Consider the following 23,801-nt stretch of genomic DNA (forward strand, 5'->3'; position numbering starts at 1 on the left):
CGTGTTGTAGGAGCCTCACTCCCATCAAGCCATTTTCATTCTCATCATATGTAGTACTAGCCGGACATGTATCTACTTGCTTGTTTCATTCATAATTTAATTGTAATTTTATATAACGTAGTACTCTATTTATTTCATGTCGCTTTGCGCCCTCAGCGTAGACCCCACACACCTTACTTGTCAATCTTGCCGACGCCCTTCAAGCGCAGGTAGACGTCGGTGCCCCAGCCGTAAAGGCTCTGGAGGGCGATGCCGCCGCCAAAGTACTCTGCGTAGGCGCGACTGAGGGGCAGGCCGTAGCCGAGGCCGGCGATGGAGCTACCGCCGGAGCTGGCGGAGGCGATGGCGGAGAGGCCGTCGCCGCCGACGGGGCTGGCGTACTCCTGGTCCTCCGAGAAGGTGGTGAAGGAGTAGGACCAGATGTCCGGGAGGACGTCGGTGGGGATGCCGCCGCCGCGGTCGCGGATGCGGATGGTGACGCCAGGGGTGTTGTCGTCGAGGGGCAGAATGGCGGGTGCACCGGTGCGGGAGCCGCCGTCCTCGGGCTGCGATGACGGCGGCGGCACAGGAATGTTAGGGGCGGCGTCGGGGGACTGGTGCTTGAAGGCGGGTTCGGGGGCTATGGTCACGACGATGGGCTCGCGGGTCTTGCTCTCCACAGTGGCGCGGAAGGCATTCTTGAGCAGCTCGGTGACGATATACTCGAGATGCATGGGGACGAAGGCGAGGGTAGCGTCCGGCTCGCCGTCAATGACGAGCTCGGGGCGGACGCCGTAGCGGAGCTCGCAGATGTCGGCAACGAAGCCGGCGCAGGCCTCGACGGTAGCGGCCGGACGGAGGGCGGTGTCAATAACGCCAATGTAGGAAGGGTCATCCGGGCACGGGGTCGGGCTGGCGGAAGGGTCATGGTGCGCGTGGCTGCTGAAGTGCAGTGCAATGTGCTGCTCGGCAACGAGGCGGGTGCCGATGCGGGCGCGGAGGTGGCTGTCGAGGAAGCGGGTGACGTCTGCGGGGGCAATGTAGCGGCGGCACTCGAGGAAGCCGCGGGCGAGGACGGGTATGGTGTCAGTGTGGGTGGCGACGAGCTCGGCGAGGACGTGGGTGAAGCGGACCTCGTCGTCCGATGTGGTGATGGCGCGGCCAGCGGCGGCGGCCTTCCAGTAGGGCAGCAAGATCGACAGTGAGTGCAGGTAGTTGCTGTAGATGCGCGCAATGTTGGGATTGGAGACAACGATGAAGGGTAGGTTGCGCAGCGCCTGGATGCGGTGCGCGAGGCGGATTGGGAGCAGTGAGAGGGTGAAGTTAGCTGAGGAAAGAAGGGAGCGTTCCGAGAGTGGTGGGCGGCCGTGTCTGCGTGGAGCAATATGATTAGACAATATATTCCGGTTCGTCTTGGAAGCAGCTGGGAACTAATTCGATTCTTACTTGACGAGATCGGCCAAACTCAGAGGATGTTGCGTCTGCCGGGCCAGTGTGGCAATATCGACGTCGGTGACCTGATCGACTGACGCGCCGGCAGTGGAAAAGAAGCGCGGCCGCCGAAGGCACGACGCAGCGGTCCGGCGGCACGCGAGCCTTGTGGGTGTATTTATTCGTGCCGCCATGGCAACATGGCGCGTGCTTGGGGGAGGTCTCGGTGCTTGGCAATGTGACAGTTACGAAGCGTTTGCGAAGCTAATCTTGAGGGCGGGAGGTGGGCGGTGTCGGACGATGACAAGTGTCAGGAATTGGAGGAAAGACGCTGGTCGTCGCAGACAGTAACTCGCAGGGTAATTGTACTCGTCGGGCGATAAGATGCAATGCGACAATGAATGATACAGAGTGTGGAATGCAAAGCAGAAAACGGTGTGGTTGCGATGGGTGTGGGCAGTGATGTCGAGGATGAGTCGCTGACATGCTACAATATCTGGGGTCCGCCATGTTCGGAAAGGCACGAGGCCTCGCCTCGCACGGGCTTATAATTAGTAGGGCCGCTGCCAGCCGCTACCCCTCCATGGCCCTCCCTCTGTCACAGCAATATGCAGGCGGACCTGACTCTGCCACCGAGGTATTCAATGTAGAACAACTCGATCCATTTGGGCTTGCCTTCTATTTCATGTCGTCTTTTGAGTCGATTTGACTTTCTAGAACACGGTTCAACCTCCAACTAGGCTAGCTACATAGTAGACGGATGCCCATCGATACGCCAACTAATCGCAGTACCAGGCCCGCCAAACAATCCCTGCATTCACGCGGCTAGAATCGGGCAAGAATGATGATACAATTATCTGTGTGCTTGTCTTGTATGTCATTCTATATCGCAAGGAGTATGCTGCCAAGCTCGCTGTGCATCGACATGACCTGCGTGCCTCGTGCTCGTCGCTCGCTCTACTGGGTAGTGGCGATACCGTCGGCCTCAACAGCCTTGACGTAGGGGTGAGACTCGAGGGCGGTGATGGAGTCCTCGGGATAGCTGACACTGCGCGTGAGGAGGGAGATGTTGTTAGCAAACTGAATATGCTCGTCGTGAGTGATCGAGGGTACAACTCCCGGCGTCCATCAGGGTTGGGGGTTGATCTGTAGTAGGGAGAAACACGTACGAGAAGCCCTTGATGATGTCGTACTCGTGGATAATCTTGCCGCCTTGCTCGACGCACTTGGCCTTGGTCCTGAGGAGGATATTGTGAGAAAAATGAACTTGAAAAAGTATGCTCTCAAGGTATGGCGTGCTACTTACTCCTTGACCTGCTCCGGCGTGGCGTCGTCCTTGAGGGTAACCTTGAGGGGAGAAAGTCAGCAAAGATGAATCAGATGCAGCTGCAAATAGATTCTGGCGTGGAAAATTAACTTACAATATAGGTAGGCATCTTAACGGCGTGATATGTTGATGGGCGCAATTGATGTTGGTAGGAGGAAGCAATGGGTCGAGCGGCGATGATGAAGGCGGGGGAGGGGTATGACGTGGGCCTCAGCCTAGGTCTCCAGCCTGGAGCCATGGTTCAAACTTGAATGTCAGCCACCTGGTGTGGTGCACGCGTGCCTTGGTTATTTGTTTCCATTTGACTCACTATGGCAAGTATGGCGTCTTGAAATCATGGTTCCTTGGCTAGCGTTGTCCGCATTTCCTGGCTTCGGTACCGCGATGAATCACACACATGTGGGAAGGTATGTACGGCTGTCGGACGCTGCGAACTGCTACCCTGTAGCATGAAGGACTGTTTGCAGACAGCCAGCACCTGGGATTTGATTCTCGGTTTATTTTGGAGATGGGGCGGTCCAGGTTATTTTAAAAGAGATAAGATGAGATTTGGACGTTAAAGATGGAGGCATTTGTGTGTTCATTCGGCGCTTGACCAGAACTTGTGGCCACTTTAGGTCACGCCTTTATTTGTTTATTTTTTGGTGCAACTATTTCAGTAAAGCTTCCCTTATTTTAACTTCTATAGTTGATTAGTATTGGGGAAAGCCTACCTAGTAAGGAGGAAAACCTTGTATTCTTGTGCGCGTGTTTTCTATTGTGCAGGATGCAGCTTGGACAGTACCACGCTACGTTCCTGTTACTCTGGCTCAGATGTTCAGAGTTTCGTCGTGTGTTGCGGGTAGGCTGCTGCTGGCCAGCTGTTACAACACATCTTTGCCCTTGTTGACTGATATTCCGACAGCATCCCTTTAATTCATAAACCTGGTGCTGCGGTTAGTTGGTGATTTGTAAGCGCTGCCCCAAGCGCTGTGCTCGTTCAATTCTGTACCTGTCGATTTGACCCCAACACTTGCCTCGCGTATTCGCATGTGGGAACCCCACTCCACCTTACGAGTACGACACGCGGTACCTGAACTCCGCCAGATAGCAGATCCAACCAATCAAGTCGTTGTTATGTTTTATCTGAGCCAGACTTGAAAGAGCACGAACAGAGCAGCCTCAGACCTGGCGCGTACAATGAGCCCATTGCAGGCAGGAAATCTCATGATGCTGCCGCAAAATGCGCCCTCGATGAAGGAAATAGGAAATTGTTACTAAATTTATTATTCAATATCTAACTGGCGTCAACAAACTGGCTTCACGCCAGTGGGATATCCGGTGGTTGCGCACATCGCCATTAGTTCACGCCACAGGGCGCTTGACCTTAATCCTATTAGTCTCCGGCTTGTACCTAGTCTCCGCCCTGTTCCCTACCTGCAGGTGATGACCCAGAAATTCCCCTTTGATTTTTTTTTTTTGATAATTGCAAATTGCATTGCCTGCTCTGTCTTTGGTCTGTTGTCTCTCCGCCGTCTCCGTGGTACACTGACAAGGTCTGCGCCTTGAGCCTCCCAATAAATTAGGACCCTCTTCATCAGGCTACCTACCGGAACCGAACCCCCCGAGGTGCCAGGTTCCCCCCAAATCCCCTGCGAAAACAAAAAAAACACCCCAACCAATTGTCACCACCCACCCCCACGACCCATACCTCCTACATACCTACCTGGTCCATTTTCTTCTTCGCTCCTTCCCTTCCTCTCCTCCTTTATCAAACATCCTCCGACTCCCCCGACTTCTGGCCCCCGTCGTCGCCCAGATTGCGCATTCAACCGAGTCGCAACTGAATTCACCGTCTGTCTTCATTGTTGCTCGATATACACTCGCTGGCTCTCCTGGCCACCCCCTCGACACAATGGCTGCCGCCGTCAACGTTTCGTCGACCTTGAGCTCTGTTCTTGGAACCACCAAGTTCACGACTGCTAGTCTTCCCCCCCAAATTGACTATGTCATTGACACAATCACATCGGCTAGTCCCTGGACTCTACTTCTGACGTTCTTTGCCATGTGCGTCGTCTACGACCAGAGTATGTGTGTTTGCGACGCCTCGGCGCCATGACAACCAATTGCCCTCTAACGCGCCTTGATAGTCTCGTACTTCCTCAACAAAGGCAGTATCGCCGGTCCCCTGTTCAAGACGCCCTTCATCGGTCCCTTCCTCGAGTCCATGGACCCCAAGTTTGAAGAGTACCATGCAAAGTGGCTCAGCGGCCCTCTCAGCTGTGTATCTGTCTTCCACAAGTAAACTTGCCTCATGCTCCTACCGTGTCTCGCCACAGATCTCCTAACAACTTATTACTTAGGTTCGTCGTTATTGCCTCTACCAGAGATCTAGCCCGCAAGGTCCTCAACTCTCCCGCCTACGTCAAGCCCTGCGTAGTCGATGTCGCGCACAAGCTCCTCGGACACGACAACTGGGTTTTCCTCGATGGCAAGGCCCACGTCGACTTCCGCAAGGGCCTCAACGGTCTCTTCACCCGCAAGGCTCTCGAACTCTACCTGCCCGGCCAGGAAGAAGTCTACAAGACGTACTTTGGGCGCTTCCTCAACGTTACCAAAGAGGCCAACGGCAAGCCCGTTCCCTTCATGCCCGAGTTCCGCGAGCTCATGTGCGCTGTCTCCTGCCGCACTTTCGTCGGTCATTACATCAGCGATGAGGCTGTCAAGAAGATTGCCGACGACTACTATCTCATCACCGCCGCCCTCGAGCTTGTCAACTTCCCCATTATCATTCCCTACACTAAGACTTGGTACGGCAAAAAGGCTGCCGATATGGTGCTCGCTGAGTTCGCAAAGTGCGCTGCCAAAAGCAAGGTCCGCATGGCTGCCGGTGGTGATGTCACTTGTATCATGGATGCCTGGATTATTCAGATGATCAAGTCGGACCGCTGGCGCGAGGCTCAGGAGAAGGGCGAGGATGCTGGCGAGAAGCCGTCTCCCATTCTCCGCATGTTTGGCGACTATGAAATCTCCCAGACCATCTTCACCTTCCTCTTTGCCTCTCAGGATGCTACCAGCAGTGCCGCCACCTGGCTGTTCCAGATTACCGCTCAGCGACCTGATGTTCTTGATCGTATCCGTGAGGAGAACCTCAAGGTTCGCAACGGTGACCCCGACGCCGAGCTTACCATGGATCAGCTTGAATCTCTCACTTATACCCGCGCTGTCGTTCGTGAGCTCCTTCGTTACCGCCCCCCCGTGCTTATGGTACCCTACCTCGTCAAGAAAGCTTTCCCAATCACCGATAGCTACACTGTCCCCAAGGGTTCTATGTTGATTCCCACCACGTACCTGGCTCTACACGACCCCGACGTGTATGAGAACCCCGACCAATTCGACCCTGACCGCTACTACCTTGGTGACGCTGAGGAAAAGGGCGCCAAGAACTATCTTGTTTTCGGCACTGGTCCTCACTACTGCCTCGGCCAGGTCTATGCTCAGCTCAACCTTGCCCTGATGGTCGGAAAGGCGTCTGTTCAGTTGAACTGGACTCACCACCCCACCCCCGTCTCCGAGGAGATTAAAGTCTTTGCAACCATCTTCCCCAAGGTATGCTTCGTGTCTATTTCTGTGTAAATAAATGCCGTGTACTAACGTAATGGCAGGACGACTGCCCTCTTACCTTTGAGAAGCGACAGTAAAAAGCATTTTTTCAATTGGGATTTGGCGTTTGTGTTTTTTTTTAGTGATTTGATCTGGGGTAGGGAAACAACCTGGCAGGATAGACCATGGCCTGCGAAATAGACATGTTTCTATGGTAATACTGATGGAGGATGAGACGCGATTAATGATGCCAGATGCCTTTGATTTCTTTTCGGAAAGGAATGCGGTTGCAGAGGAGGCGGTAATGACTGACAATTGCCGCGAATGACCTGCAGAGGGTTACTTAATGATTTCAAGCCTTCCTTGTACATAGCTTATTGAAATTCAAGGCCCCGGCCAAGGGATCCAGAACTGGAACGGAATTCTCTAATAATGTGAAACAACTATGAAGTTAGAAAGGTTAGAAAAAATAGCAAGTAAGCATGACGGATTCCAACGCATGAATGTATTCTTGTGCTGACTTGGGTGGCCAATAGACAGTGGCGTAGTAATATTGGAGCTTTGAGGAGCTGGCTTCCCTAAGCTCGTCCCAAGCACCGACGGGACCCTCACTTCCATCTCGCAACATCAACCCTTACTCCAACGCGCAAGCCACCCTACCGAATTGACGACCAACGATCCGAGTCGCCGATACCAAACCCACACACGCACTCACTTCCTACCACATTACCACAATGGCAAGCAGAAGTGCCGTCGCCTCCGCCGTCGCCTTCGCTCGTCCCGCGACCTGCAGGCGCGCCGCGGCGGCCTCGGTCCGGCGATGCGTCATCGTCCTTTCGCCTGCCGCTCGCACACTCACCACCACCGCTGCTGCTGCTGTCGGTCCCCCCGCTCGCGCTGCGTCCGCGCCGCGACGCAGCGTGCCGGTGCCGCTCCCGCGGAGCACCGCCGTCTCGCGCCGGTACTCGGCCGCCGCCGACCCGCCGACCAAGCTCTGGACCTTTGCCGACATCCAGAGGCAGCTGCAGACCAACGAGGACAAGAACATAGTCCTGGTCGGTAGGTTCTTCTCTCCTCCCGACGACCCTCCAGTCCTTTCCAGCTGACAAAGACTTTGAAAGACGTCCGCGAACCGGCCGAGCTCCGCGAGACGGGCAAGATCCCCGGCGCGGTCAACATTCCCGTGACGACGGCGGTGCAGAGCTTCCACGTGCCCGAGGAGGACTTCGAGGACGCGTTCGGGTACCCGCGGCCGGCCAAGGACAAGACGCTCGTCTTCTACTGCAAGGCGGGCGTCCGGGCCAAGGCGGCGGCGGGGCTGGCGCTGCACGCCGGGTGGAAGAGCGTCGGCGAGTACAGGGGCTCCTGGCTGGACTGGGCCGAGCACGGCGGGCCGGTGGAAAAGGTAGACGGCGGCAAGTGATGGAGGTGTGTTGTGGGAAGAAGGGGCAGAGAAGCAAGCACCCAAGCTGTATATTAGAGAATAGCCCTTACGCACGTTCTACGACAATTTATAAGACACGTTCATAAAAAGTACATTCAATCAGAAACTACGCAGACAAACTATAACAATCTCGCATGCTCTTGAGCATCCTCTGATTTACACATGCTCCTCCTAAAACATCAGGAACTTTGCACCACCGCCCGCATCCTCGCCGCCTCCCTCGGCCGGCTTCTTGGCGACGGGGCTGCCATGCGCGAAGAAGAGGATCTTGATGGCGAGGGCGAGGCCAAAGTGGAGGGCGACGACGACGACGAGCAGGACCTTGCTCGTCTGGCGGTCGGTGGCGCTGAGGACCGGGTACAGGTTGCGCAGCAGGAAGGCGCCGGAGACGCCGAAGCCGACGGCGACAAAAGTCCAGTTGAGGATCGAGAGCGGCGACCAGCTGATGCAGGCGACGGGGACCCAGATTAGGTTAGAGTAGCCGTAGAGGGCCCAGCACTCGAGCAGGTTGGCCGAGTCGCTGCCAAAGTAGCGCAGCGCGAGGAAGAGGGCGATGGGGATGAAGAGGGTGTAACCATAGACGAGACCGGCGGCGCCTGCAGGAATCAACGGACAGGCATACGTTAGTGAGGGGCCGATTCCGAGAAAGACGCCGGGGGGAGAAGGAGAGGGGGGATGACATACCGCTGAGCAGGCGAAAGTCGTAGGCAAAGGGGACGGTGCCGCGCGTGGCCAGCCACTGGCTGATGCTGCCGCCGAGGAACAGGATGAGCACCACGGTGGTGGCGATCCAGAACGGCCCGTACAGGTCAGGGTTGCCGTCGAGGACGTCGAGGAAGTTGGCGCGCGGGAAGAGCGCGGCCCAGCAGCGTGACATCACCGCCGACGTGTCCACGTCGAAGAACTGGGCGTAGAAGGACATGGACCAGAGGAAGCGCTTCTGCGACGACGATGCCGTTACGGGGGGTGGTAGGCCCGCCGAGGAGGAGCCGCCGCCGCCGCCGCCGCCGCCCTTGCGCCCGCCGCGCGTGCCCTCTTGGAACGTCGAGTTGTGGAATTCGAGGCCGTCTTCTTGCAGGTCCGTGTGGCCGAGGTCACCCTGTTCGGGGGGTTGCCGGGAGCGCGAGTTAGCAAGGCATCAAAGGAAGGAAGAAGAAGAAAAAGAAGAGGAGGGAGAAGGAGAAGGGGTCATCGGGGGAAGCAGAGCAGAATGTATCCCACCCGCAAGACAGGCATATTCAGCATTGCTGGTGGACACCCCCCCCTCCTGCGCATCGCGACACGTACCTCGTCGTCCACGTCGACCACGGCGTCATACCCGGAGCCAGACATTTTGCAATATTTCCGTAAAGAATATGATAAATCCACGCTCTGAAACGTCCTTATTTCGATTCTGTTTTGGGGCCGTACGAAGGCAAATTGTTGGCTGACGTGATGGAAACGTCGCTGGCGGCGGGTTTGCAGGGTGGAAAGCTGTTGAGCTTAATCGGGACAGCTGTCGCCGTAGGCTAACCTTGGAGATGCCCTGGCTAACCCTAATATGTAGTACATAGGGGTGACTTACCGTGACTGGTTTCTCAATAAAAAGAAGTAGAATTTTTTTTAATAGAAGTAGCTTAGTAAGAGTCAGAGAATAGAGATGTTTTGATAAGTTTATGATTTTTAATACTCTCTCTATGGCCTGTAGAAGGTGAGTACGCGCGTACAAAGCATAGTGAAGCCATGCCTTCGGCGTGGAAAGAAGGCAATGCAATAAGCCCAAGCAAGTACACCGGCGAGACTTCAAAGAATGCATGATAGAGGAGCGGATGAGTGTAATGGAAATCGCGCGTGAAGAAATAATGAGACAAGTTGAACACGTCAATAGAGCCGGCCTCCCAGCGTTAGTACATCAGGAGCCAGGCTTGGCCACTGCTCGTCTCCAATGTAGCAGACAAATAAATAAACATGATGGGACTTCTTAAAGTACCGATTCTATAGACTTCAGGATCGCATAAGTAGTGAGTGCCACCAATCTTTGCCGATGTCCAGGGGTCGGTCAACTTCGCACCCAAGCCGTGTTCCCGTTCAAGCAATGGCGCCGGCGACGATGCACTCAGGCACACTCGTTAGCATGATTGACCAATAAGCAAGCAATTAGAGGCAGAATTGCAGTGGCGGAAACTTCGAAGACTTCAACAGGGTTCTTCTCGTATCCTGTTGCGGAAACTAGTTGCAACCGGACAACCCTGTGGGTTGCTTGGCCATGCAAGAGTCGCTCGCTGCAACTCTCACTTCATAGACAGAAAGGGCAATGAATTACACTAAATTTTTAGCAACTTCAATTCTGCATAGAAGATGAAGCAGATTATAAGTCCTTTATTTCCCATGGCAAATGAGAAAGGCGGCGTTAGAAAGCGCATCGTAGTTAGCCGCGGCGAAGTCGTTGCTATCCGCCTACCCGCTCTCCTGCTCGTATTCCCCATTGCATGGTATGCTAACCCAGCGAATACAATGATGGCATTGAACCATAATTCCAACCATATATTCATCAGTTCTAGATTGCCAAGCCCACGCCCTACATCCCACATCTCATAGGAACGTTGAAGTGCCCCTGGATTGGTCCGTTGCCTCACACAGCGTAACTCATGCACCTCGTACGTTCGTATCTGCGCGATTGCGCTCAAGCCAACCTAGGGAAAACGAATTACCATCGCCAGAAACATACTTCTGGCTTGTGTCCAATATTGCGTCAAGTCATGGCATAGCCTACGAAGATACGAGGTATGGTTTCTTCTGATACGTCACTATACAACAGAGTCTCGATGTGATCTGGCCATACAACGTTCATGGCTGCATAGTTTCGAAAATGTCTATATAAAGAGCCTTTCGACAATCATCAATGGCCTTCACTCATATCTTGCCAGCCCCTTCATTCGTACTTCCTTTCGCATAACTTACACTCCAAACTCATCTTACACCATGTATAAACTCGTCGCCTGCCTATTCGCCGCGGCGATTGCGACAACTGCACCCGCAGCCACCGAAACCATCACGGAGCATCCCTACGTCACGACCGCCGCCGAGGACGAGCGCGTCCGCAGCTACTGGACCCCCGAGCGCGTCGCCGCCATCCCCGGCAACCCGGTGCTGCACGCCGAACCGCCGCCGATCCCCGCCGACGAGCAGCCGTACGGCGCCGAGTTTGCCAGCCAAAACACCATCGTGCCCACCGTCGGCCGCATCCTGAGCACCGGCCGGCTATCCAACGGCACCGCGCTCGACGGCAGCTGCACGGGCACGCTGCTGAGTACCAGGAGCCCTGACGGCGCGGCCGTCGTCGTGACGGCCGGCCACTGCATCTTCGGCGCGCCGACCGGCCACGGAGGCGCCTGGATGAGCAACGTGCTCTTCGTGCCCGCCTTCCGCGACGGCGCCGGCGTCGCCAACTTCACCGTACACAGCGCCTACGCCTCGAGCCTGTGGGTGGCCGACCCCGGCTTCGACACGGAGATCTACGACCGGGCGTTCCTCCTGCTGAACCCTGGCCCGGCGTCGTCGTCGAGCCACGCCGAGAGCGTCGGGCAGAGTATCAGGTTCCGCGACGCCGCGCCGGAGAAGCCGTACAAGCCTCGCTGGCTGTTCGGCTACCCGCGTGACAACACGGACGGCGCCAGGGACGCCCTCCGCTACGGTACGCCCGCGTTTACCGGTCGCCGGCTGGCGGCGTGCAGCGGGACGCCCACGTTCTGGGGCCCGGACCCCAGCATGCTCCAGGTTGCGTGCTACATGGGCGGCGGCGCCAGCGGCGGCCCGATCATGGAGGACTACGACCCAAGCACTGGCAACGGCGCGATTGTGGCCGTCAACACCTTTGGCGGGTTCGGGTCGGATGCCTTCAAGAACAGGAACATGACGACGTTGGTCGGTACGCCGGTGACGGACAGCTTCTCCAAGGAAATGTTTGAGCTTGCGCAGAGCAAGATTCCTGTACTCGAGTAGAATGAGCCCCGTGAGTTTCCATGATTCGTACACGGCCCTGTTGTATGGGAGGATTCTATTAGCATCACGCCACTCCGTCATGCCAATGTCAAGGCCGTGCTGTCAGGTTAAACTATATTTGAGCAAGATATCAGGGCTAGATATGAAAATCCACCAACATCTGCGCAGTTCTCGAAAGAAATTTCAGCGGCATATTTGATACAAGTCGTCTCTTATATCAGAAAGGAGTATCTCGAGGGCTGGCATCGCGCGATACCCGGCTTGTAATAAAGGTATGGCGCCAGAGGCCAATAGCTGCTTTGACGTCAGGTCTGGTATTGACTCGGCTCAGTCCCCCAGTTCTAATCACATATGTAAACTCTACCGAGGTGGTTGGTAGAGGATCGTTCGTTTCGTATCCTGTCCGCTGCACAACATCGTTCACTAGCGTCGGCTGTATCGCATATCCACGTGTAATTCCTTTTTTTCAAGTATGTTTTATTCTTTTTTAGTTCATTGGCACCGTCTTGAATGCACTGCCTGACCAAAGGATGCTACCGTAGAAACAACAAGGAAAAAAATGTAGTTTTCGTGAACCCGGGAAAGCAACTCTTATCCTTGCCAGATTCGTCGTCAGAATGCCAGAAACCACCCAGACGCCAACATCCACACAAAAACTTGCGCGCAAACGTATCGTCTATTTGAGCTTCTTCTTGGGGCGGAGCTGGTTGGTGTGGCCGCACTTGCGCTTGCGGCAGTTGGTAGCACGGGGAGGGAGGCGAGCCTGTGAGCGGTTGCTGGTTAGTATGCGTGTTCGTGGGAAGCTATGGCCTTCTGTCGGGGGTTGTGTTGAGCTCGGGTATTTCGACGTACATAGCACTTGCGGCAGATCATCTTCTCGCAGTTGAACTTGGAAGCGAGAGCCTTCAGGGAGGGCTCAATGATACCACCACGAAGGCGGAGGACCAGGTGGAGGGTAGACTCCTATTGAACACATTCAGTCAGCCAGAGATCACTTTTGCCACATGAGGCGTTTCGTTCCCCCTCCAAAAATCAATCGTCGATAATTCGATATTCGAGGGGTTTTTTTGTCGGAGTTAAGAGTCGGTGACTGGGCGAAAAATCACGAACCTTCTGGATGTTGTAGTCGGAAAGGGTGCGGCCATCCTCGAGCTGCTTGCCAGCAAAGATCAGGCGCTGCTGGTCAGGCGGGATGCCCTCCTTGTCCTGGATCTTGGACTTGACATTGTCGATCGTGTCCGAGGACTCAACCTCGAGGGTGATAGTCTTGCCCGTCAGGGTCTTCACGAAACTGCAGTCGGGACTCTAGTCAGCATTTCCATCATCGAAAAGTACTCGTCGGTTCGGCGTTGCGTCTCGAGGCTTTCGGTTCGAACGGCGCTGCGCGGCGGGCGATCGGAGGGGGGACCAAGGCTTACATCTGCACTATGAGGTTGTTAGCATCGCGTATAGCTCTATTCCAATTGCAATAGCAAAGCACTTTACTCACTCTTGACGGATTTCTGTGACTCTGACGATGTTTGAAGTTTCGGAGGCTCAGAACTGCGCGTGTATTTGGTGGGGCGCACAGGCAGAGGACTTGGGAAACCCTAGGTTAGCCCAGGCCTCACGTGATAATTTTCAATTTCCTTTACCGAACTGCAAAATGTGCACTCCCCACATCTTTGCCTCCGCCTCTAGTATCGTATCTTCTGCAAGGGCCACCCGATTGAGACGAGATTCGTTGCGCGAGCGGAATTGCTAGCTTTGCTAGCGGCCAGCAAGCTTCCCCCAGTGTAAGTACCTTCACCGTCCTTGCTATAGGTAGATGTTTACAACATTGTGACGATGATTATTATTAACCACAGGGTATCTCGAACTATGAATACGGATTTACAAACAGAAGCTTTCATTTCTTGCCTTGAGCCTTTTGCCACGCTACAATCGCCTGCTCAAGCATGTACACTGCCCGCGCCGTAGTCTCGAGCGGGATTTCAGCCACGGAGCCTGGATACCGATCGTCAGTTATTCTCTTAGTTGAGAGGGGTACCTTTGGGGAGAAATATTGAGGTACTCACTTAAAGCGTTGTAGAAAGATTTGGCTGCGGGCGGGAGATCCTCGACCTTTCGATATGCTTCGTAGGTGAAATTACCTGGCACCTCTGTGCTGGGCATTCCCATAGCGTTTTGGAGCACTGTGCGTGCCATCTCATCTATTTCTCCTGGTGTTGGTTCCTCATGCATAGGATCTTTCACGACTTTCGGCTCTGAAGGAAAGAATTCCGTGACTTGGTTTGCATCTGGGAGACCATAAGTGGCTGGTCTACATCCATAAGAGAATGACTTACTCTTCTTTTCCAGAAAACTTGTAATGTGACGAAAGTAAGCATCGAGGTCGTCGTCTGCCATTCCAGCAACGTCACTGGGTGTTACATCATCAAATGTTCGAGACATGTCTTGACTCGGCTCGCTTTTGGCAGATTGCCAGCTGCGCCAGTCAAATGATGGTAGAGTCAGGCCCTGATCCGATTGTGTAAGTGGGCTTCCGCCAGTGAATGGAAAACACAGTTTTGTGGCAACAATGAGCAGGGCGACGAGTCGAATCTCTGGAATTTGAAGAGGATAAACCCGAGTACTTTGTACTGGTAAATGGAATCGGTAGCCAAGGATATCGCAGATCCTTCGGACAGTAACCATGGATTCCACTACCACTAGTAAGTAGATGTTTCAAGCAGCAGTAGGAAGAACAAACCTGGCAGTGCCAGCAGCTTGGTATATTGTACCAACAGCGGCATATAATTTAGATCGGGGAATATCATGCTGTAGTTGAAATGATAGGAACAGGCCAAATCCATGACAGCCGAGTATGCCCTGACACCTTCTATCGGCGATCGTATTGGCGCCTTCAAAAGTTTGATATAGGTAGACGGCATGCGCTCCTGCATCTCAGTGGGCAATTGCTGAAACTAATCGCCTTATTAGCCATCGCCTTAAAATCTTCCATTCTCGTCCGTGTATGTGAAACCTACAGCGTTCCGGTACGGGAGCTGGAAAGAATTTGCCCACTTGATTATCTCGCCCAAGCGTGTTGGTATCATCAGTAGATAGCAGCCCAGGTAGCACAACGCCAGCGTGTCACCCATGTTTGGTAGCGGCCAGCTAAGCCCGCGGTCGGCGCTCCAGTCTTGACCTTTTGATGGCAAAGTCCACAGGCGCGTGGGCTCGACAACCTCCGGCTGAGAATTGTAGAGTTCCGGGGCGTCTTCAGAAGCCGACACGCCTGATTCAGGCCCTTGTCCCAGCGCTGTCGCGCCACGGATACGCAAATCCCACAAATCTCGGACGACGGTCTCCAGCTCTTCCCTATATCCCCTTTCCTTCACAAGCCATTCGATTTGCTTGCGCAGCAGCAGTTGGAGAGCTTCGAGGTACAGCAGTTTCCCAGCTGTGCCTTTGAGCTGTCGTATTTCCTTTTCCTTGATCACCTTTTGCTTTTTGGAGACTGTTCCCATCATACCAGCCTCTGCTTCTTCGCCAAGGTCAAATTGGATGAAACCCTAAATCCCCAGCATCGTTAGTTATGACAGGATAGTGAGATTGAAAATATTTAGTCATACTGCAACTTGGTGACCGTGGGCGCAATACCGCATGCCGTCCTGGTCATAAGTACTCCGACTTCCGCATTCTGGGCATTTTTCACCTCGCGGCATACGCCGCAAATCCCGAGAGTTGCTCATATTGATGATATGAATGCCAAGGTGTGCTTGACTGGCCAAACGCGACGACCTCTCTGTAGTGGCTGTGAGAGCAGTCGTCGGTCCATTAACTCAGTATAGAAAATAAGTATCCAGGCCATGAATGCCGCTGCCAAGGCCGCTGGGCCCTATCTGTAGACTGATGTAGGTGTTTGCTGGCAGATGCATGGAGGTGCAAGTTGCAGGTTCCCGCCCGCCAGTCAGTTAGGTAGGGCGGGGTTTGGCGGATAGCGGGACTTCGAGGCGCAAACTCTCAGCACAATAATCGCCAGCAAGTCTGAGACAAAAGTACGCCAGGCGATAAAAGGCTTGCTTTACATCGAAAGAGGAAAAATAAGATCCATGTAGATCAGTGTAAGTGATTACGGAATTATGGGAGCGGGCAAATTCGCCAAAGCGTGAATTGTGAGAAGTCAAATGTACGATACAGTTGAGCATTTATGGCAGTATTGTTTTTTGTTTCACTTTCCATCTATGAACAGCTCTAGAGAAGTCATAGTCATGCCGGTATCAGAAACAGAGATGCAAACCCGATAGTCTTCAGGTTTATAAATGCGGAAATTTAAAACCTTGCAGCATGAATCAAATCCCGACGGAAAGTTTTGCAACGCAACGAGCCCAGCACAGCGCCCGGAGCAGCCGCCAGGCAAACAGCAACTAACAACGCTATTCATGAAACAGTCCTCATCAATGTAGAGGGAGTTTGAAGCCCTCGAGCAGCCGGCGGCAGTGCGTCAGAACCGAAGCGAGGCGCTTAAGCACCCTTGGGAGCCTCCTTGGCCTCAACAGCAGCCTGCTCGCCCATGGAGGTAAGAATGATGACGTCTAGGTGGTAAAAGGTTAGATGTGTATGCGATACCAATTGTGGAGCAATTGAGAACTTACTGGTGTCCTTCTCATCCTCAGTGAAAAGCTTCTTGATCTTGTCACCGATCTCACCGTCGGGCATACGAACATCATCCTTGGTGTCGCCGTCGTCGTTCATGAGGGAGAGGAAACCGTCGTCGGAGATATCAAGCTAGCATATGGCGTCAGCGGCGTTGAAGACCGAGGCGGAGGCGGAGGCAAATCGACTTACGAGCTGGTACTCACGACGAGAGACGTTGGGGACGTCCATGTTGTGGGTAGAGGGGGAGAGATCTTCGTACTTCTTGCCAGTGAAGATATCGGTAGCGACAAGGTGGACCTTGGCGTGACCGTGCTTGCCGGTCTTGGAGGTGGACATGTCGATAATCTTGCAAGGGCGGCCCTTGATCACGACGAAACCGTTCTTACGCAGAGCAGAGCACTGCATAGGGAAGGTGAGAGACGCGCCGGCATCGGCGGACTCGAAGGTAACATCGTGCTGAGAAGGAAAATGGAGTTAGCGATGGGAAGAATGGAGGAAATTCAAGACAAGGCAGTGCGCGAAGGGCGACATGTTTGGGTTGAGGCGGATAGGAGTGGTGTTGAGGGCGACGACAGGTGAGGCGAGGGGCACGAGGCGAGGTGCGGGGTGATGCGAATGAGTGGTTGCGACAGCGCGCACGACTGGGAGCTCGCGAGGCGGGTAAAGAGCAGTGGCTTACCTCCTCAGCAGACATGATGATTGATTGCGCGAGAAGAGGGCGTAAAGACAGGAGAAGCGAAAAATTGATGGGAAAGAAAGTTGTTGTGACCAGAAGGAGAGGAAGGTGGAGGAGCTAGGTGGAGGAAAAAAACAGTTCAGGGTACAATAATAGCAGGTTAGAGGTGGTGGGAGTTTGGTGGGAGAGGTGGGAGGAGGGAGCGAGTTTGGTGGCGCGACGAAAAAAAAGCGTCTGGATTTTTTTTCCTGGCCTGTGTGATTGGGTGGAATGTGTGAATTTGGCAGTCCAGTCCACACTGGAGCAGACTGAAGCCCCGCAGCCTGGCCCTACACAAATGTACCTGCCTGCAGCAGACTGAAATAAAGTACCTATCTGTCTCTGCAATAATGGCATGCAGCACAAGTACCTGACCCATTTATCTTCCCTGTAGGTACCCTACTTTGAGGTCATCAGGTCTGCGGCAACATGGAGGTGACGCTTTCAAACCATCTGCTTAGTTACTCGCAGCTCTACCCAATCCTAAGGTACCTACAGCAAGCAAGGTTATGCACAAGCACTGCTCGCCCTCCGGCCTGAGGAACTCACTGCCAGAGATGCCCTGCATGCCCTGTAGCACTTTGGCCTGTTACACTTCTCTGGTCTTGCGGGGCTTTAAGCACCATCCCCGTTTAGGTAAAGTCACTCTCCAGGCTCTCCTTGCCCAAGCTCGGCAAGATGTGCTGTCGTTAGTCGACGTACCTCTCAATGCGCAGCTCCATCTACTACATGTACGCCATATCATCACCTACATGCAAACGTCGTCTCGTGCCTATCTGCCACAGTTGCTCTATTCGCTGCCAGTCGCGTCCAAAGAAATACCTGCGATTGGAAACCACCTACAAACTCAATATCACCCACATCTCCCACCTGCCCTCGATCGTGCGCGGCCTCCATGATATCTTCGCGACCTTCCATCCCCTTCTAAACCGCAATGTGGCTTGACCGGCTCGCTGGCCAGGCCAGCGGCTCCGGCTCATCCACGCCCCAATCCGTCTCTCGATCCTACTCGCCGCTGCCACGACGAACTTCAAGCAATCTCAGTCCATATGTTACGTCACAGCGCCAGGGCCAATCGCCTAGGGGCTCCTCACTGTCGCTCATCTCTTCCGAGTCCTCCGCCTCATTACTGACATCCTCGCGTCGACCGAATGGATCAAGCTTGAAGCAATCCTCAGCGCCCGTTGCGCATCCCACAAATTCGATTGAAACATTGGAGAAGCTCCTTGGAAAAGCACCGAGCTCAACGACGGCTGGTGATACTGAAATTCTCGACCCTGACTTCGATCTGGACTTCGACTTCGGTGGCTTGTCTTTAAAAGAGCTCGCGGCGTCGCAAATGGACGTAGATGCGCCCCCTCCGAATCGAAAATCCCAGAAACCTTGTGATTGTATGTTTCGAGCCACCCATTACGACTTTTTTGTGGCTAACGTGGATGCAGATGAAAGTGACCAGGCCAAGTTCGAGGACTTACACCGTTCAATCACTGCCTGTGACGATATACTCAACTCTGTCGAGACGAACCTTACGAGCTTCCGTAACGACTTGGCATCCGTGGCTGCAGACATCGAATCATTGCAAGACCGCTCAACTGCCCTGAACAAGAGACTTGATAATAGGAAAGAGGTTGAAAAAGCTCTCAACCCCCTCGTCGAAGAGCTCAGTGTATCCCCCGAAGTGATTACAAAGATTACTACCGGAATTATTGACGAAACATGGCCCAAGATGCTCACAGAGCTTGACCGACGAGCTACAGCGCATAAGAAGAAATTCAAGGAAACCCAGCAAAGCAAGGCGACTTCTGACCTCGGCCCGCTGCTGGAGAAGCTGGTTCAAAAGGTGCGCTCCGTGTATACTGCGATCTGCAATAACAGTGCTCTAATACGACCTCTACAGGCTGTTGAACGTATCCGAGACGTTATTGTTGCCCAGATCAAGGCCTTGCGCTCACCCAACATCAATGCCCAAATTATCCAACAACAAAATTTCCTCAAATTCAAGGAACTCTACACGTTTCTCTACAAGCACCACTCCAAACTTGCCGAAGAAATCGCCCTAGCGTATATGAATACCATGCGTTGGTACTATCATACTCAGTTTACGCGATATGAAAAGGCTTTGGGGAAAATCAAGCTCCATATTCTCGACAAAAACGACACTTTGAACCCTGAAGAAACGACTCGGATGGCTAGCGTATTGTCAGCTGGGCGGATTACTGGACCACCGCACGATGCCTTTAATATTGGACGTCGTGTCGATATCATCAAAGCAGGCGATCAACCCGCGCTCTCGTCATTCTTGGCAGAGGAAGACAAAGCCACACACTACCTAGAAGTGCCATTCCGCAGCTTCAATCTCGCTCTAATAGACAATGCAGCAGTGGAGTACACGTTTCTCGCCACGTACTTTTCACCGTCGTTATCGTTTTCTCATATTTCAAAGAATTTCAACTATATTTTCGAGCCTACCTTTGAGCTTGGAAAAACGCTATCCAAGACACTCATTGGGGACACATATGACGCACTGGGCGTTCTTCTCTGCATCCGATTGAATCAGCATTTCGCTTTTGAGCTACAGCGTCGGCGCGTGCCAGCTGTGGACAGCTACATCAACGCCACCAACATGCTATTGTGGCCGCGGCTGCAGGTCATCATAGATCGGCACTGCGAATGTGTCCGGCAACTGACTAACTCAACGCCGGCAAAAGCGAGCAAGTCGACGGCAGAGCAGGCAAAAATCTCTGCGGCACCACACCAAGTAACACAGCGGTTTGGGCAGCTGCTGCACGGTTTCCTGTCTCTCAGTGTCGAGGCAGGGGACGACGAGCCCGTGGCGGCCAGCTTGCAGCGCCTCCGCACCGACGTCGAGGCGTTCTTGACGCGCTTCGGCAACTCCTTTGGAGCCGATAAGCGCAAGACGGCGCGCTTCATGTACAATAATTACTCCCTAATTCTGACCATCATCAGTGATACGACAGGGAAGCTCGCGGACGAGCACCAACGGCACTTTGAGGAACTTAAGACGGCATACCAAGACGGTGATTAAACCATGACGATGGAATTTGAAAGAGGCGGACGAAGAGCAACAGGGTAGCACTGGCATTGGGTTTATGTTGCAAATTTCTGAGCGATTATCATATCTGTCATGTATTCAATCTTTTTATCCTTTGAGCGGGCATGAAAGCGGCCTGGAAGCAAGAGCCCTTGCTAGAGAGGGAGGAGATGAGGGAGGAGATGAACCGGAATGGCTAACTAGGACAATGACGTTCGTCCCGGGCGGAATATCGCGAAGATGATTGGACGTTTGGCTTTCGTCTTTCCCGCTTGGCTGTTTCTTACGAATATACTGATCTTCTTTATTATTCACATGAAAATTTTGGACAGTCGCAGTTTCACGGAAGCTTATTCTTGTGGGGCGCAGAAACGTCACCTGTCAAACGGTTCAATGGCACGTTTCAGCGGCTTATTGGGGGCACATCTGCTCCATGTGGGACGACTACACACAGCAGGGCTGTATTATTAAGCTGGGGCAGATCCTATTCAATTACTTGATGCAAGACATTTTTACACGATAATTTGCTCATGGTGACAGTTCCGTACCTCGGCTCTGTGGACCGAGCGAGCGGGTAAGAGCACTACTCCCTCTGTACACGATAAGTCAGCTCACCCTGAACCGGTTAAACATCCAGCAACGAGAAACTATGGCAAGGAATTAGAACAGTTATGCCGCTATCTGCGTTGTGCCTACTCTGTAGAGTACCCCGTTTGGTAAGTTGGTAACTCATTTTGCCGTTGGCCGATGATTTCAACTTGGCTAGTAGTTATAGGATTACATACAGTAGGCACGGAGCTTGAGGAAGGATGACAAGATAAGAGAAAGTCTCCTGCGGATTGCCATCTTTTAGTAGTGCGAGCCAACCCTCCTTTGCCAAGACCGAACCGGGCAGTGTGTTCTCGGTTGTAGACTGTCACTGAATGTCGCCTCTATTTCCGCACCAACAGCAGTCAGTTATTGATTGTAAAAAGCAAGGCACGCGCCCTACAGGCGGTAACCTAGTTTGCGTCTCCATCTCATATACCTAGTCAGCGGATTGATTATCCCGCCAGCATCCCTGTGGCTCTGGGGATTTGCGCCGCGCCATCGCCTGGAATTATGACATGTCACCTCCACGGCTTCAACATGCACCAAAACAAGTTAAAGAGCGACAGTAGTTCGTGCGGAACTGGCGTCTAGCCACGGGACTAGGCTTGTAACATCCGACTTTATCGAGGCAGGGACCTCGTCAACGACGATAGCCGAACTGCAACAAAAACACATGGCTCCAACGTCAGGTATTCCAGCCCGACCGAACTGCCTCCTGGAATGCCGGCTGCTCCGTCGCCCGAGTTCGCTTCTACCTCCCGAATCTATAACGGCCTGATGCGACCATTGACCGAGAATACGACCAAGTCCGTGCACGAGCCTGCGATTCTCCGGCCCACAGCTCGTAGTACGGATACTAGCCTTACACCAACCCAACTCCAACCATGGTCTGGCATATTATCAGGGATTGGACAGTTCAGCCCTGGTCCTTGCAAGCTGCCAAACCGATCCCTCTGACAGGACGGAAATCCTACCATCGATCAATGTGGTTCTCTCCGCGCAGACCGCCACGTCAATCCGCACCGCCGTGCAGAGGGCTGCACTGTGATGTAGCGCAAGCTCTGGTGCCCGCATCGGACGAGGGAGAAACAACATGGGAGAAGTTTCTGCATATTCTAGTTTGCGCGAACAGATGAAATAGATAGTTACCTAGCAGGCAGTGGGTAGGCGACCCCAGCAAGCCCAAGTGGCTTCACAGTTCTGGGCACTGTCTTAGATATTTTGGGGGTCGCCAAGGTGACTCTTGCCGTCCGACGAGGACTCTCCCATGGGAATTATCGGAACATCAGACGAAATGGCTCATTAATAACCCCCAGAGCCGGCTCACATAATGCTCTGTAGAAAAACAAAACAAAATTCTCGAACGTTATGCTTCTAGGAGCCAGGGTGTGGCTTACCGTCCACTCTGGAGTCCGTACTAGCCTTCGCACAACCACGGACGTGACTGGGCAAGACAGCGGTTTCAAATTCTTATTCCCAACCAAAAAGTCGGGCAACTTCATATTATGGCTAGCTTCCTTAAGTTCTCTGATGATTGGTCAAGGAAGTTTACTCGACTCCGCTGCTCACAAGCTGTCAGCAATAGCTAACAAGAGCAAGTTGCAGTAGCTTGATGCCTGGACAAGCCTATGTCGCACCAAGCGCATTCTTAATGACTGCCGAAAGCTATGCATTCCTGCGTGTTTAGTTCATCTGCAGAGAGCGACTGGTGCGGCTTCGACAACTCCTGTCCGTGTACAGGTTAGTTACCACTTTTCGGCTCTCAACACCGACTCCTGCATTGCGGCAACAAATTGTACCACAAGAAAAGCTCGACAATGACAGCCGGTCGTTATTCCTAGCCGTTTTCATGAGGATATGGCAAACTGCACCTCCATGAGGTCAGAAGGGGGCAACAGGGGTAAACCAGCACAAGAGTGTAGTATACTGATGCTCTTTTGTGGCAATGACGGAACCAGTAGAATGGCAGAGAATCACCGAATGTTCTTCCTCACGTCGAATGCCTGAAAATGCCGCCAGCTGTGAATGTGTGTGAGTGGAGAGACACACGGTCATGCCCACCGCCCTCCGCCTGAAGTCGTGTAGCCTAGAGGCTTTCACTTGTTGACGAGACATTCTGGTCGCGTAACAGATATGATTGTCCGTATTGTTACATGGTAGGGGCCGGGGTTTATCGATATGATCTAACAAGGAAGATGTGAACCCCAAGATTTGCTGGCAGCCTTATCCGCGAGGATAGCGCAGAAACAAAACAGAAAAGGGCGAAAACTTGTGACACCCTCGGACCGTTGCTGAGAAGTAATCTTGTGCCTGGGAAGAAGGGCCGCAGAAGGGCCAGCTTGACCCCCAATGAACCAGTATAGTAGTTTGATTGTTGTCAAGAGTGGTTCTTGTCCTTGGACGTATTTCTGGGTACCTATTACTCTTCCATCATCACTTGATCCGTGACAATATTGGAGAAAATTATCAAGGCCTTGTGTCGGAGAGTGGCAATGTACGGACTATCCCTGTGGTCATCATCTTGGCAGAGGAAACGAGAGGAGGATGGCACAAGCAAGGGGGCGAGGTTGCCGTCGGCTCAGGCGAGGCGCTGCTGCCCATCCCATTGTTGGCAATTGAGGGCGACAAGGACTCTGTTGCAGACCCATCATTTATTAACGAAAAGCCACCTGGCTGGGATGTAGTCGATAGCTTGCTCGTTTACGGATTGCTGCATTACTGGGCCAGTTGTCTCCAGTGATGTCGGAGTAGGGGAAGCTGCTGTCGTTTGTTGACGGACCCGAGAAGCCGAAGTATCAGTCTGTACGGCTATTTGAGAGGGATTAAATCAGTTTATAATTGTGAATGCTAGAGGGCCACCCAAGCTCTGAGCGTTGGGTCTTGGGCTTTAACTTGCGGGATCATTCAGAGGCGGGAAAAGGATGGCTGTCTGTTCTCAGGAGTTTTGTAAGCATGATGAAGGAAGGTCTGGCCGGGTCCACAAGCGAGGGCAAACGAACAGGACAGGTCACGGCCCTAGCTTGTAGGTACCTACAAGGCGCTGCCAGGGGGTTCATCAATATCCATCAATGTCAGG

General features: G+C 53.4%; 9 protein-coding genes across 9 annotated transcripts; 4 read left to right on the top strand and 5 right to left on the bottom strand.

Moving 5' to 3' along the window:
- Positions 1-173: 173 nt before the first annotated feature.
- ISF_03402 (kinase isozyme 4) lies at positions 174-1,604 on the bottom strand (the record flags this gene model as incomplete). The annotated part of the gene is made up of 2 exons (XM_018847008.1): positions 174-1,350; positions 1,426-1,604. The coding sequence occupies 2 exons, from the start codon at positions 1,602-1,604 to the stop codon at positions 174-176; spliced, it is 1,356 nt and encodes a 451-aa protein (XP_018705897.1).
- Positions 1,605-2,367: 763 nt separating this feature from the next.
- On the bottom strand, positions 2,368-2,975 carry ISF_03403 (Proteinase inhibitor, propeptide; the record flags this gene model as incomplete). Its single annotated transcript, XM_018847009.1, has 4 exons — positions 2,368-2,458; positions 2,580-2,648; positions 2,717-2,757; positions 2,832-2,975. 4 exons carry the CDS (start codon positions 2,973-2,975, stop codon positions 2,368-2,370), a joined length of 345 nt encoding a protein of 114 aa, XP_018705898.1.
- Positions 2,976-4,631: 1,656 nt separating this feature from the next.
- Positions 4,632-6,417, top strand: ISF_03404 (cytochrome P450 61; the record flags this gene model as incomplete). The annotated part of the gene is made up of 4 exons (XM_018847010.1): positions 4,632-4,803; positions 4,867-5,017; positions 5,080-6,325; positions 6,382-6,417. The coding sequence occupies 4 exons, from the start codon at positions 4,632-4,634 to the stop codon at positions 6,415-6,417; spliced, it is 1,605 nt and encodes a 534-aa protein (XP_018705899.1).
- A 636-nt stretch (positions 6,418-7,053) lies between these two features.
- On the top strand, positions 7,054-7,742 carry ISF_03405 (Rhodanese-like protein; the record flags this gene model as incomplete). The annotated part of the gene is made up of 2 exons (XM_018847011.1): positions 7,054-7,378; positions 7,441-7,742. The coding sequence occupies 2 exons, from the start codon at positions 7,054-7,056 to the stop codon at positions 7,740-7,742; spliced, it is 627 nt and encodes a 208-aa protein (XP_018705900.1).
- Positions 7,743-7,934: 192 nt separating this feature from the next.
- On the bottom strand, positions 7,935-9,095 carry ISF_03406 (Yip1 domain family; the record flags this gene model as incomplete). The annotated part of the gene is made up of 3 exons (XM_018847012.1): positions 7,935-8,359; positions 8,448-8,862; positions 9,051-9,095. 3 exons carry the CDS (start codon positions 9,093-9,095, stop codon positions 7,935-7,937), a joined length of 885 nt encoding a protein of 294 aa, XP_018705901.1.
- A 1,629-nt stretch (positions 9,096-10,724) lies between these two features.
- On the top strand, positions 10,725-11,744 carry ISF_03407 (V8-like Glu-specific endopeptidase; the record flags this gene model as incomplete). The annotated part of the gene is made up of 1 exon (XM_018847013.1): positions 10,725-11,744. The coding sequence occupies one exon, from the start codon at positions 10,725-10,727 to the stop codon at positions 11,742-11,744; it is 1,020 nt and encodes a 339-aa protein (XP_018705902.1).
- Positions 11,745-12,420: 676 nt separating this feature from the next.
- ISF_03408 (Ubiquitin subgroup) lies at positions 12,421-15,373 on the bottom strand (the record flags this gene model as incomplete). The annotated part of the gene is made up of 11 exons (XM_018847014.1): positions 12,421-12,507; positions 12,597-12,707; positions 12,855-13,035; positions 13,163-13,169; positions 13,234-13,333; positions 13,666-13,730; positions 13,802-14,023; positions 14,072-14,428; positions 14,476-14,689; positions 14,753-15,280; positions 15,341-15,373. 11 exons carry the CDS (start codon positions 15,371-15,373, stop codon positions 12,421-12,423), a joined length of 1,905 nt encoding a protein of 634 aa, XP_018705903.1.
- Positions 15,374-16,232: 859 nt separating this feature from the next.
- On the bottom strand, positions 16,233-17,061 carry ISF_03409 (Translation elongation factor, IF5A; the record flags this gene model as incomplete). Its single annotated transcript, XM_018847015.1, has 4 exons — positions 16,233-16,303; positions 16,364-16,496; positions 16,557-16,823; positions 17,047-17,061. The coding sequence occupies 4 exons, from the start codon at positions 17,059-17,061 to the stop codon at positions 16,233-16,235; spliced, it is 486 nt and encodes a 161-aa protein (XP_018705904.1).
- A 955-nt stretch (positions 17,062-18,016) lies between these two features.
- On the top strand, positions 18,017-20,128 carry ISF_03410 (Vps52 / Sac2 family protein; the record flags this gene model as incomplete). Its single annotated transcript, XM_018847016.1, has 3 exons — positions 18,017-18,473; positions 18,525-18,922; positions 18,980-20,128. The coding sequence occupies 3 exons, from the start codon at positions 18,017-18,019 to the stop codon at positions 20,126-20,128; spliced, it is 2,004 nt and encodes a 667-aa protein (XP_018705905.1).
- Positions 20,129-23,801: the final 3,673 nt, after the last annotated feature.

Source organism: Cordyceps fumosorosea (assembly GCF_001636725.1).
Source record: "Cordyceps fumosorosea ARSEF 2679 chromosome Unknown scaffold_6, whole genome shotgun sequence".
Lineage (NCBI taxonomy): Eukaryota > Fungi > Ascomycota > Sordariomycetes > Hypocreales > Cordycipitaceae > Cordyceps > Cordyceps fumosorosea.